The following is a 13,561-nucleotide window of genomic DNA, read 5'->3' as shown; positions in this document are numbered from 1 at the left end:
ACACATAAGCCTAAACGACCGACAATTTTTGTGATTTTTAATTCAACTAGGTAATCGTAGTTCAAATATTTAATTTACTAGGAGATTTAAATAAGGAGATAGCAATACTACAGTCCACACTAAAAAGAGAGGTCGGCCCACAGAGAGCGAGATAGAGATAAGTAGGTATTTGACTCAAGTTTTTGTTCCAAGTCTGGCCTCCATTTTTATCTTTAGCTTCATGGACATGACACATGACACTGACTGTCTGTCATGATGACAGTAGGTCCACAGATGAGAGCACATGAGAGAGAGACAGACAGAGAGAGCGAAATTCGCAACATAACCTACAATCTATGCTGAATTTTGTTTAAATTTTGAAATTTTAATCATAAAGAAGTGATTGGACGGAATTTTATTAATATGGATTGTCCTGATGTTAAAAAGCGACGTTTAAACAGTAAGTACATACCTAAGTTATAAGTACTAAAACTTGTTTCTTTATTTTTATTAAGAAACTTTAATTTTGTACTGTAAATAAAAGATATTACAGGGTTACGGTAATAAGTGAACTTTCTTTGTAAAGAAAAGTTCAGTCATTTGCAACAAATATTGTGCAAAGGTTAATCATTTATGAGATCTTCATTTTATTTTTACAAATCAGGTGACTATTTTTGATTGACGGGAGCACTGTTTCAATGAATTAAATAAATGCACCATGAGTGTTTAGTAAATAAACTTGTCTCCTTATGATTTTTCAAAATAAAATTAAAATATCTTGACTTTAAGTAAGCAAAGTAAGTTAACTTTTTATTTTCATTTTATTTTGTTGCAAATGACCTACTTATTATTATTATTATAATCTCTTACAAGGATGATGTTCACTCATTACCAGTCATCCTGTATACAGTTTCGCTACAATGACAAGTTGTTAAGGTTTCAAATGACATAAAATATTTTTAAATCTACTTCAATAATAATTTCCCTACTTTGATTTTAATTAAAATTATTTATTATACAGTGTGTTTCTGTTTGAACTTCCGATACTGACTTTATCCACATTGTATTCTTTGTTAAATTTTATTGTCAAAAAATTATACAAAGAGGCCATTTTTATTAAATAGGCCTATAACTTTTCATATTTTTGGAGCTTATGGAAACTTGATTTTTTATAATTTTATTAACAAAAGTAACCTTATTTTAGATGGTAATGAAATGATTATGGTTCATGCTTATTATTTAGAAACAGGGTTTAGATTTTGTGACTATTGGACATGCATACAAATGTTTTTAATATGTGGGGATCGATCCTGCGACCTCTGGCTAAGTAGTCTGGTATAAACCATTACACCATTGGTTCCCAAACTTATTTGAGACGCGCCCCCTTTCGACCACATAAAAAACTAGCTTTCCGCCCGCGGCTTCGCCCGCATGGAATTTTGTCTGTCACAGAAAAACTTTGTCACGCACATGCCTGTTTCAAAAACCGGGATAAAAACTATCCTATGTCCTTTCCCGGGACTCAAACTATCTCTATGCCAAATTTCATCAAAATCGGTTCCGTGGTTTAGGCGTGAAAGAGAGACAGACAGACAGAGTTACTTTCGTATTTATAATATTAGTATAGATTCCGTGCCCCTCCAGATCCAGTCAAGATTATTCATTGGTCGTATCTAGCAGTCTGGAATGCATTCTCTCAGCGGTCGCAGGTTTTTTATACTTAAGTACACAGATGGCCCGCGTCCCCCTTTAAAGGTCTTCTTTGCGCCTCCCTTGGGGGGCGCGCCCCCCACTTTTGGAACCATTGCACTACACGAAACGGTCCTCAATTATATGCAAACTCACTAATTAATATAGTCTACTTTTTCTTTCTAAAGCTTCGCAACAACAACGCCCATCTCAAGGGTGGTAGTGCACATGAAATTAGTTAGTGACGCCAAACCAACTAAGGTACAGCCAAACCAACGCGATCAGATGGCGATCAATGCTTAAATCTGAACCTCTGAATCTTTACCGTCCGCACCACCCCCCCGCTTACCCCGCTACACCAACGAGCACAATATGTGGCTGCCGTCCCGAGAGAGCGGGGGGAGTAACCGATAGCTCGCCCGCGTAATAGTACAATAATTTCCTTCATTCATGGATTTTTCTATGAAAATTTAAAGTTTTTTTTTTTTGGCTTTTGTGTCTTGTATACTACCAGTACTACCACCCCTGAGATGGGCGTTGTTTTACAACACCATCCACCACACCCTGTATAGTTTTAACGTATTTTTTTATCAATGATCCAACAAAAGATAAAATTAGCATTTGTTAACATTAAAATGTACGTTCGTATTCGTACACATCATAGGTATTAAGTAGGTATGTATTTGGCAAAGTCATAACAAATTTTTTGCATTTATTTTTAGAAGATCAAGAAGAATCAAGCCAAGATAAAGTGACTTTGAGACGAAAAGCACCTGAAAAACCTGTTAAGAATAAGAAGAAACATATCTCCAAATTTCGTTTCAAGACTACAGGTGAGAGTGCCTCTTTATTAACACCAAGTAATGAAAGGATACCTTTAATGCTTACGGATGTGCAACATTTGTTATTACATTCTCTGCTAGGAAATTTAAATTTGTCTCAGCCACCGCGATGGTATGTTCTGGAGAAATGTAACCAAATAAGTCAAACTACGTGCCTTATATTAGAGGGAATATCTATCCAACATTGGGAAAAAAACAACAATGAATTGGAGAATACAAAAAAAAGATTCAATAATGTTGTTGAGATTTTGACACCCTCCATTTATAATGGTTCGCTAGTACAAGAACTAGCTTTAGTGCCATTGTCAGAAACAGATAAAGAGGGCATCATACTAAAATATGGTAGTATGAACTTGGCACTTGAAGCTAGAAAAGATTTAATGGTCATGATGAAAGCTGTCTTTCCGATAGGAGATAATGTTAATAAGAACATCTCTGAAGACGTAGAAATGGTAGATGCGTTTCCTAGAACTCAACTTATATTATCGGCCTGGCAACTGATTGAAGAAAACTATCCTCTGCCTCTGAAAGGCAAATTGAAAAATGCTTATAGTGACTATGTGATGTCAAAAGATGAATATCTGCCTGTCACAAGCAATTCACCAATGTTTGGACTGGATTGCGAGATGTGTCTAACAAATGCAGGATCTGAACTAACTCGAGTTTCTATCGTTAATGAAAAACATGAAACAATTTATGAGTCGTTTGTGAAACCTTACAATGATATTACAGATTATTTAACACGGTATTCAGGAATAACAAAGTCAATATTAAACGACGTAACTAAGCGATTGGAAGATGTTCAGAAGGAAATTAAAGATATATTACCTCCTGATGCTATTCTAGTTGGTCAGTCGTTAAATATAGACTTACATGCTTTAAAAATGATGCATCCTTACATAATAGATACTAGTTTGATATTCAATTTTACTGGAGAAAGAACACGAAAACCAAAACTAAAAACTTTAGCGCGAGAATTTCTTAAAGTAGATATTCAATCTGGTAATAATGGCCATTGTTCTGTTGAAGATTCGCTAGCGTCACTTAAATTAGTACAACTGAAACTCAGTAAAAGTTTAGAATATGGCGATGCAGTACATACGAACCGGCAGGGATATAAAGAAAATATAATAAAAAAAATCTCGAAAACTCCTGAACTTGCTTTGTCAATATTTAATCATATGATAGAGCAAAGAAAAACATCATTAGTTGTTGGATGTGATGATATAACCGGTGACTACCATTCTTATTTAACGCAAGCAAAGGAAAGCGTTATATCGCAATTGAAGAAAGGAAAACCCAAGAAAGTTAAATTGAGTACAGTTGATAGTGTCGAAGATGTTGTTTCGACCTTAGTAGATGCCATCAAAGAATATAACTTCGCTATGGCCCACTTAAAGCTGGAAGTAAATAGTGATACCGAAACAGACCAGATGCAGAAAGTAGATAAATGGATTGAAACGATATGGAGCAGTATTCCTGAAAACGCTATGTATGTTGTCGTGTTTGGCGGAACATTGAGTGATAACGGAGTGGCAATGATAAAGGTGAAAAGTCATTTATAGTAAAAAATAAGGTTGATTTCGTAGCTGACTCCACATAGCAGCAGCCGATGACAATATTTCGTGACGACACTGACTACACTGAATATCATTTTCTTAACACTGCAGTACACGCGCCCCTTTTTTTACACGAATACACGCGCGGCCTACTCTGGTAAGCCAATTTAAAATCACTGTAAATCAGTTTATAAGCAATTTATGAATAGAATTACTATGTAAATGATAAAAGTGTTTATTATAGTTATTTTATAATCAACGTTTCTTTATATAACTATTTGGGATCAAACATTATAAACAGATTTAAAAGTTGTAAATTTTTTGGACCAAAATTGCACTCTGAGGCCAATGTTAACAAAAAAAAAATTGACTGAAAAAATATGATTAGTTTTTTATCTGTCATAGTATTCATGACTTTCTACTGCCTGGTACACGGTGTAAGTCCATTTGTTACAAGTCTTTTATAATTTTTTTGTCGAGTGATTTCGGGCTTTTGAGTAGACCCGCAGTTTTAACGGCCAATTTTAGAAAAGTGCGCAGGCTCTAGCGACCCAAGCTTTACTAGCTTACTGACAAATTTAGTAAACGAGGCTTTCCTGGAATGCCAGCTCTCTGGCGCAAGTTTTCAAAAAGTTATAGCGTAAAATGTAACCCTGGTCTACTATAGTAGTCCGCGCGTGTACTCTAGTGTTAAAGTAGGTATGTAATAGTTTTTTTTTCTATGAAAATTAAAATCGCAGCTACGGTTGTACATATGGAATATTACGAAACTACATGATTTCGAAAGTTTTTGTGCTCAAAGTATTAGTTTCTAATATTTCATGGCGAACACATAAAAACCAGTGCGTCGCGTCGCGTCGCGGCGACATAAATCTGCCGCTGCTGCGTAGAATCGGCTACGAACGTGTACCTACTTCCCGGTTTCTGAATTGAGATTTCAAACTTGAAACGTGGTTATCAAGTGCTACTCAAGGATTAACTTAATATGAAACTTTATAAGAAGATGAGCATGTTCACGCCAAAAAATTTCAATTTAAGAACCAATCCTTAGTTTCAAAGTATTTTTAAGAAACCAGTTCATTGGTTATTTATAAAAATGTTTATTATTTCTTAAGATAAAAATGTTACTATTCCATAGAGAAAATCACGAAATGTCAATAAAAATTTAAATATTTTGTTGATTTGTTTTACTCTCTTGTACAATTTTGCAAGATGTTGACGATTCTTACTCAATAAGAATGTAGAAGAAACTTCACACTATTATAACGTATACATAATAATATAACACAGACTTTAATAACATAAACAGACTTACTCGTATATCTGTATTATGTAGATTATAATTTATAATCTTCACGCGATATAGAATTTAAAAAAAAACTGAACAATCAACCAATATCTTTCCTCAAGTGATTTCTCTCAATTCCAAATCTACGCACGCTACTACAAGTAGCTCGGATTAGTTATTATTATTAACTAGCGGCCGCCCGCAACTTCGTACGCGTGGATCCCGTTTTACCCCCTTCATCTATCTTACGCGGTTTAGATTTTTTCATACAAATGTTTTTTCCCGCTAACTCCCGTTCCCGTTGGAATTTCGCAATATCCTGTTGTAACTAAGCTTTAAGTTTACTAAGGGACCTGCATGCCAAATTTCAAGCGTCTAACTTAAGCGGTTTAGATTTTTCATACAAAAGGATTTTCCCGCTAATGCCCGTTCCCGTGGGAATTCCTAAGTATTCTATAACCTGCCCAGGAGTATGAAGAATAATTGTACCAAGTTTCGTTAAAATCCGTCGAGTAGTTTTTGTTTCTATAAGGAACATACAGACAGACAGACAAAAATTTTACTGATTGCATTTTTGGCATCAGTATCGATCACTTATCACCCCCTGATAGTTATTTTGAAAATATATTTCATGTACAGAATTGACCTCTCTACAGATTTATTATAAGTATAGATGAATAAATTGATTTCATATTCATTCCTTTATTTTCGTGACAGTGATTTCGCCAACTCTTATGTACACTGAAGTGTAACGTGTGACGCCTACCTAAATAAAATATTAATTTAATTTTAAAATGGTGTGTGTGGCCTGACCTGACATAAGTTTCTCAAAAATAATTTTAACTTGTCCATTAATAATAAAAATAATAATAATACTGATGGATATTTTCCTTATTTGTTTTTAATAAATTGTCAGCATGAATATTAAAACACTGATAAATAATTAAGTAATAAAATGCTTCAATAGCACGAATATTTATTTAGACAGTGCGTAAATTTGTCCAGTTAATGGGTCCACCGTAAGTGAGGGAGGCAGTTCTGCCGCGATGTCCGCTAGGGCTTCCCACCGCGTGGCGCGACTGCTAGTTGACTGACTGGGACTCGACTCTCCTTCCGGAGGTTCCTCTCTGTTGCAAGCATAAAGTAACGGATTAGGCGGTGCAGATGGTTATAAAAAAACAAGTGAATAATATCTAGTGACACTTAAAACTCACTTTAATGGTTGGTCACTGGGTTCACTCTCACATTCTACAATTCTCTCTGGCGTTTTGTTGAATTCTTCAACATTTGTGTTTTCAACTATAGTAACGTCTGTTTCAGCAGGTATTTCGGGAACTTCTTGCGTTCTTTTTTCCAAAATATCTGCTGCATGTAACTCTACTACTTTTTCCACTACATCTTCTAAAGAAGACAATTTTTGTTCCGTTTCGAAATTTTCATTTTCTTTGGCTTCAGTTTCATTATCTATCACACCCTCGCCGTTTGTAGGAATATCTGGAAACATTGTAATTATTGAAACCAGCAAGCTATCCCAACCCCTATCAGAATGGAATTAATTTACCTAAAAGGTTCATGCTACACATCTTGTGAGTAGGTACATAAATATGTGCTGCTCAAAAGTGCCTTATTAAATCTTTCATTACACATTCAATTTAGGTAGTCAGCATTTGAAATAGGTAGGTACTTTACTAAACTACATGTGCGTGTTTTATAGGTAAGTATTCATCAGTTCGCCAAAACTTACTGTTTGAATTAGGTTAGTAGGTATCTATAATTTTCTCAATTATTTGTTCACCTACCTACTCGTATACTGCTTATACTTGATCATTTATTATTTTATACTAGCTTTCCGCTCGCGGCTTAACCCGGAGTTTTCGCGATTCATTTTTATTATAGACTAGCGGCCGCCCGCGACTTCGTACGCGTGGACCCCGTTTTACCCTTAGGGGTGAAGTTTCGAGTTTTTTAGGGTTTACCCGGAAATTATTCAAACTTTTCTCTCTGTAAAAACCATCCTTGGACTTCAACAAACATTAAAAAAAAAAGAATTGGTAAAATTGGTCCAGGCGTTGTTGAGTTATACGCTTAGCAACACATTTTGCGATTCATTTTTATATTATAGATTTTATATTAAATATAATTTGATTTGTAATAGTTTAAATTGTCATTAATTAGTAGATCCTCCACTCCGCTCTTGTAATTGCAGTGCTTGACAGGGTCCATAATGATCTGTCGATTACGCAAATTTTTAACATCTCCAATACATACGCGCTTCTCCAGTTGCGCTCCGTTTTTAATTCCAGATGAGGTGCAAATTCGGTATCACGGTAATGGATGTACCTTCCTAGTATTTTTTTTGTCACATGAGATATTTAGCTTTACGTTTACGTCTATGCTTCGTTTCACGGATTTGTCAAAACAGCTGATGTTCGTTCATCGTCCGGGCACGTTGAAGCATTGAAGTAATTATACGCCAGGAATATTAGTTCAATGCGTTGAAGATGAAAATTTTTAGCGAAATCGGGGCATTCGGGGCCCTGTTTAGCTTTAAGCCTTATCTACCCTATGTTACATTATGCTGATGCAAATAAATAGTTAGTTTAAATTACGCACCTAATAGTTAAATACCTACAACCTACTTAAATAATTAAATACTACTAAATTATTTCCTTTGCAGTTTAGACAAAATGCCGCCTTTTAATTAAAAAACTAACCATTTATAAATAATCGCTTCGACCTTGACTCAACGCTTAAAGACGATTTGTCAAATTGTGGTTAAAAATTGTGACAGATCGTGAGTACCTACCTTTTTCGAGGACCTTCCAATCTCAAGGCACGTCACGGCACTCACGGCAAACCTTGAGTAAGTTTCGAAACAATTATTTTTAAATAACACATTACTCCCACTAATTTTACTAATGTTTAATACAACATTATACTTAAACACACATTTTAAGTATAACTATGAGGATTTAAAGGATTATTACACATAACACTAATAAAAAACGTAGAAAATAGGTGTAAATATTACTATTGTCAAGAATTCCTGGCATTATGCACGGTCCGTGGGGCTGAGTTTAAACTAAGCTTTTATTCGAGACCAGCTTTATTTACATTGTTTCATACCTCATGTCATGCAAATATGCAGGGTACTGTATAATTTATTTGCATAGTTATTATAGGCACAATAAATTTCTGCAACATGTATGTTTATTATGATGAAATATATTTTGAATTTTGGTTAAGAACTCAACGGACTTGCCTTGGTATAAGTGTAACGCTCAATTCTAATGTATACGATCAACATACACGAACGAAAATAATTACAAAATTCAACTACGTAATTAAGTACTTATGAGCAAGGGTGCTTGCTCGTCGTCCTAACCACATAGGTAATTTAGCAAACTATGTTTAGCTATCATCAGGGGGTTAAAGAATGTTGAGACTTTTGTTTAATTTGTAGTCGTAACTGTGGTACCTATATTTTCTGGAAACCTATCGTTTTTTAAATAAATAAAACATTATTTGCCTAAATTATATTTTTACTTTATTTTTTCTACTCGTCATAGTAGGTACTTACACTCAATATAGCCTACTTAGTATTAATCATAGATGCGTCGTTGACTTTAACTTTGTCTACTTTAACAAACATTTTTATTAAGTAGGTATACCTATAATTTTGTTATAATACAAGTTTTTCAAACTTTAATATACAATATTCACTTTGAAAAAGATAAGTCATCGAGTTACCTAGTGTTACTTAGTTTTTTACCCTTCGCTATATTCAGATTCCAAAAATAGTTAAGTTCAAGTGCTAACACATCGAGAACATGCAACTTTGGTAAGGTGATTAAATTCAATTGTGTCTTAGTAGTACATAAAATATAAGTAGGTGTGGCTGTCAAAATGCAAATTATTAACATAGAGAATAAAAGTAACATGCTTAAAATTTAACACAGTTGATTTTATCGTAGATATAATTAAATCGGTGCAGACACAGAAAGCAAAAAAATACATGCTTTGATTAATTTTGCGTTATATATGTTTTGAAGTGAGTATAAAGTGATTAAATAATACACTGTAAATAAATTAACACTGAAATGTATCAAAATATTCCTTAACGGTCCAGGAGTACCTTCATCCATGTCCAATTTGGACGTATCTATAATTGATTTATTATTACTATCTAATTGTATAGGATCGGCTAAAGTATCACACGGAAGCACCTTTATTTCATTTTTCCCATTTTCTTCGTCTGTGGAAATAACATTGACATCATCCTTTATTGGCAGTTCACCTTCATCACTGAACTCTATTATTTTTTCTGAAAATGAATTTGTATAATTTAGAATTAAGTAATCAAGTAAAAATAAAACCTACATTAGGTGTACACAATCTGTAGTTTAACGTGCGTGACACAAATGCCTGTAATTTTAAGAGTCGTTACTTATTTGACTCAAAACGTCTACTTAATAAATAGTATTTAATTACCCGAAAACAATAACCATGAACACGGCGAACCTATACATCTATGTTAAGCGTCGTTAGTTAGTTTTCGCGTCATAAAACGGCTACCAAATCGCTTGATCTGAGTTGATTGCGGATTTTAAGTATTCGTATAAAAAGTATTGGCCCATTATCATTAGCCAAAATATAAGGTTAAAATTGACTTAGGGCTGATTTTTCAACCGTCGGATAACTTTTAACTGAAGAATAAGTTTGGCACATTGACAGTTTTAGTACGGGAAATATGTCAAAATGACAAGGTTATTCTTCAGTTAAAAAATATCTGACGATTGAAAAATCAGCCCTTAATTGAGTATTGTAACTTGAAAACTAGATATGGGAGATCAACTTGTATGTTCGTATGTCAGTGTCATAGAAATACCTGTAGCGTTATGATTTGTTGTGGTCATATTTGGTGCGCTGCTGGTACAGCCCATGGTGCATGGAATCAATTCACTCAATGGCCATTTGGTGTTAAATTGTATCTTTGTAGGCGAAAGCAGATGATGTAGTTTTGTGGCGCGAATGTTTTTCGATATCAAGCAGCGAGGCGTTGGCCGCAGCCAGTGTCCAACCGGCCGCACCAACGTCGCTCGACTGGACGGCCCGAGATCGTATCGTGGCTACCTATTAGTGGAGGAGGGAGTCCACTCAACTGACCTCGCACCCCCATCGCGTTTTTCCAATTAAACGGACGTAGTACATTCCATTACTCTGACGCGCATAATTTTAGTAAGACCTTTCTTTATTCCATTTCACAGATTTTTTTGTTGTGTAAGGAAGCATACTTTTGGTTGGTACTTGGTATAAGTATTGAAAATGGGAATAAATCGTACTAAATCTAAATTAAAAGTCGCCTAATAACGTTTCTAAATCGTGTTCCTACAACACATCTAGGTACTGCTATATAATAATATAAATGTTTCTTTTAATTAACACGGCAATGCTAATTTCACCAATCATTTCGTACTCAACATTTATATTTATGATCATAATTAGATTAGCAAGTTGTTAAATAGCTGTTGCACAGAACTTTGGGCTCGCTGCCAACTTCCATCGGGCCTGTCAAGGAGTGAGTAGGTACCTATTACCTACCTGTATGAAAACTGTTTTGTTCTGTTTTTATTAACTTGTAAGTAAAGAAGCTTACAAGTAATAGACCAGACATGTATGTAACACGTATACCTAATAAAATAAATATGTAAGAGTTCAGCCGTTAATATCTATAGTCTACAGCGATCTTCGTAATTTAAAGGTGCGCAGCAATTTCTTACATGGTGTTTGCATGCCTACATAATAATTTTCAAGAGTACTTACGTGAATTTAAAAAAAATCTTCCATATTATCTAACATTAATAACGTTAAAAAGTAAAAACGTATTCTCTTTTGTTATTTGTATTGACTAACATTTGTTTACTTTCCTACTAAAGAAATAAAATTAGGTTCAGTTCCTGTGCGTGGATCAGAACCCATACTTAAATCAAACTTAACAGCATGCGAAAGCTCTTTGTTCTCAATACAACAGTTCATAGTTCACGCAATAGCTTGACTGCCTACCTTATAAATTATACCGTCCCCGCCCTAGCGGCCACCCAGCCACTGTTCTCACGGATTTCATGACCACCCAACCCGCTCTAGGTCACAGTTTAAAACAATGTCTTATTTTAGACTCATGCCTACCTCGCTAAATTGCATCAATAGTCCAGTCATTACGTACATTCAAAAAAGAAAATGAATTTGCGCTTCTAATTTTTTAATATGTTGTAGGGGATACCTAGAAAAGCTTAACTTGAGATTGTCGACCAAGCTTTCCTAGGAGCTTTCGCCGCCATGTTGAAAAAAGGGGTAAAATTTGTTTTTCGGCAATAACTCGGCTATCCGATGAGACTCGAAAATTTTTGTAGGACACTTTTTGTAGCTTTCTTTGTGCTCTACAATAACGCCCGAACCATTTTTAGCGTATCATGCATCGTTATCGAGATATCGATCGATAAAGTCAAAAATTTTGGACACAATTTTGTTTTTTGCTTTTTTTTTCTTTGGGTCTTAATAAATATGAAAAATTGTGGAATTCAAACTTGTAGAGCATATTCAGACCTACAATTTCCTTCTTGGATTTTTTTATGTTGGACAAAAATTACGATCTCCAGCGCGCCGCAGTCGGTGAATCCACACTCAGCGTCGAGCGAGCTGCTCGCTCGGTTGTGTCTGGATGTCGAATCGAATGGGAAATTGTTCAGGAAATTGATGGGATAAAAAATAAGTACATAGAGCAACAAATTAAGGATCACACAATAGTAATTTATTAAACAAATAATTTGTTTGTGCAGTAAAAAAAATTATTTTTTTACAATACAAAATAAACAAAACAAAATAAACGGAAAGAAAAATATTTTTTTCTGCACTCGAGACACGAACGATGGACTTTTTTTTATGTCTTTTTTCGCTTGGATGGTCCAGGCTGAAGATCTTCGTCCTCCGTAAACTCTTCGAGTTGTTGTGTCTGTTGAACCGTTGGAAATGATGCTGATTCGATGAGAGCATCGTCATCATCATCGTTCCAGACATCGTCGTCGTCGTCAAGCAAAATGTCGACTCTGGCGACGTTACTGCATGTTTGCCCACTGCAGTGCATGCAAATAACGGAGCAACTGATTCCCGCTTTTCTGCACCCACAGGCGGCCTCACAATTTCCTTTACATTTACAGGAAATGAGCTTTAATAGTTCAGGCGGAGCGGGTTCGGCGGTGCTGGTGATTGGTTCGATCCCTCGATTGGTCTGTCGCCAACCCCATCTTTGTGGATCCTTGAAAAATCCGAGCCAGGTTTGAACCTGGAGATACGTCCGGAAAATGTGTTGCAAAAAACAAAAATTGTGTCCAAAATTTTTGACTTTCTCGATCATTAAAAACTCTTTAAAACTCATTAAAACTCATTTATTTCTGTAAATAGGCTTAAAAAAAGCACTTTTACACGTCCCAGTATTAACCCTACCACTGCTTCAGGACAATAAATGGGCCAGTGCTGAGAAGAAGCAGCGCAAGAAACTCAGTCACTATTGTCAGCCTCTTTTTCAAAGGTTTACATGCTTTAAAATGTACAAAGTTATAAATATTTATGCGAGCTAGGCAGTAACGTATCCCAAACATTTTTATCTTTTAAATAATCATCGACTTTATAGTAGCCCTTTTTCATTAAGGTACTTTTAATATGTGCTTTGAATTTATGAATGGGTAGTTCTACAACAGTTTGTGGTAATTTATTAAAGAATTTAATACATTTTCCCATAAATGAATTACCAATCTTATGCAATCTGAAATTTGGAACGGCAAGTTTATTTTTGTTTCTTGTATTAAAGTTATGCAAATCGCTCTTTTTCGTGAATTGCTCTATATTTTTGCGGACATATAAAAGGTTTTCATAAATGAACTGTGAAGCTACTGTCAGTATGTTTATTTCCTTAAAAAAATCTTTCAAGGAAAATCGGGGTCCAAGGTTATAAATGGCCCGCACTGCTCTCTTTTGCAGAACAAACACAGTTTCAATGTCCGCGGCTGAGCCCCACAACAATATGCCGTATGACATTATACTATGAAAATAGCTAAAGTATACTAGCCTTGCCGTTTCAATGTCAGTTAATTGCCTTATCTTTCTCACTGCAAAAGCAGCCGAACTGAGCCTTTTTGACAAAGTTTCAA

The 13,561-nt window shown here is 35.0% G+C and overlaps 1 protein-coding gene across 1 annotated transcript; it reads left to right on the top strand.

Annotated features, from left to right (window-relative positions):
• Positions 1-270: 270 nt before the first annotated feature.
• Positions 271-5,245, top strand: LOC135077557 (RNA exonuclease 5). The gene is made up of 2 exons (XM_063972103.1): positions 271-439; positions 2,391-5,245. Exons 1-2 carry the CDS (start codon positions 403-405, stop codon positions 4,073-4,075), a joined length of 1,722 nt encoding a protein of 573 aa, XP_063828173.1. The 5' UTR covers positions 271-402; the 3' UTR covers positions 4,076-5,245.
• Positions 5,246-13,561: the final 8,316 nt, after the last annotated feature.

Source organism: Ostrinia nubilalis, chromosome 13 (assembly GCF_963855985.1).
Source record: "Ostrinia nubilalis chromosome 13, ilOstNubi1.1, whole genome shotgun sequence".
NCBI lineage: Eukaryota > Metazoa > Arthropoda > Insecta > Lepidoptera > Crambidae > Ostrinia > Ostrinia nubilalis.
Note: the sequence above shows the minus strand (reverse complement) of the source record. Positions and strands in the feature narration are given on the sequence as shown.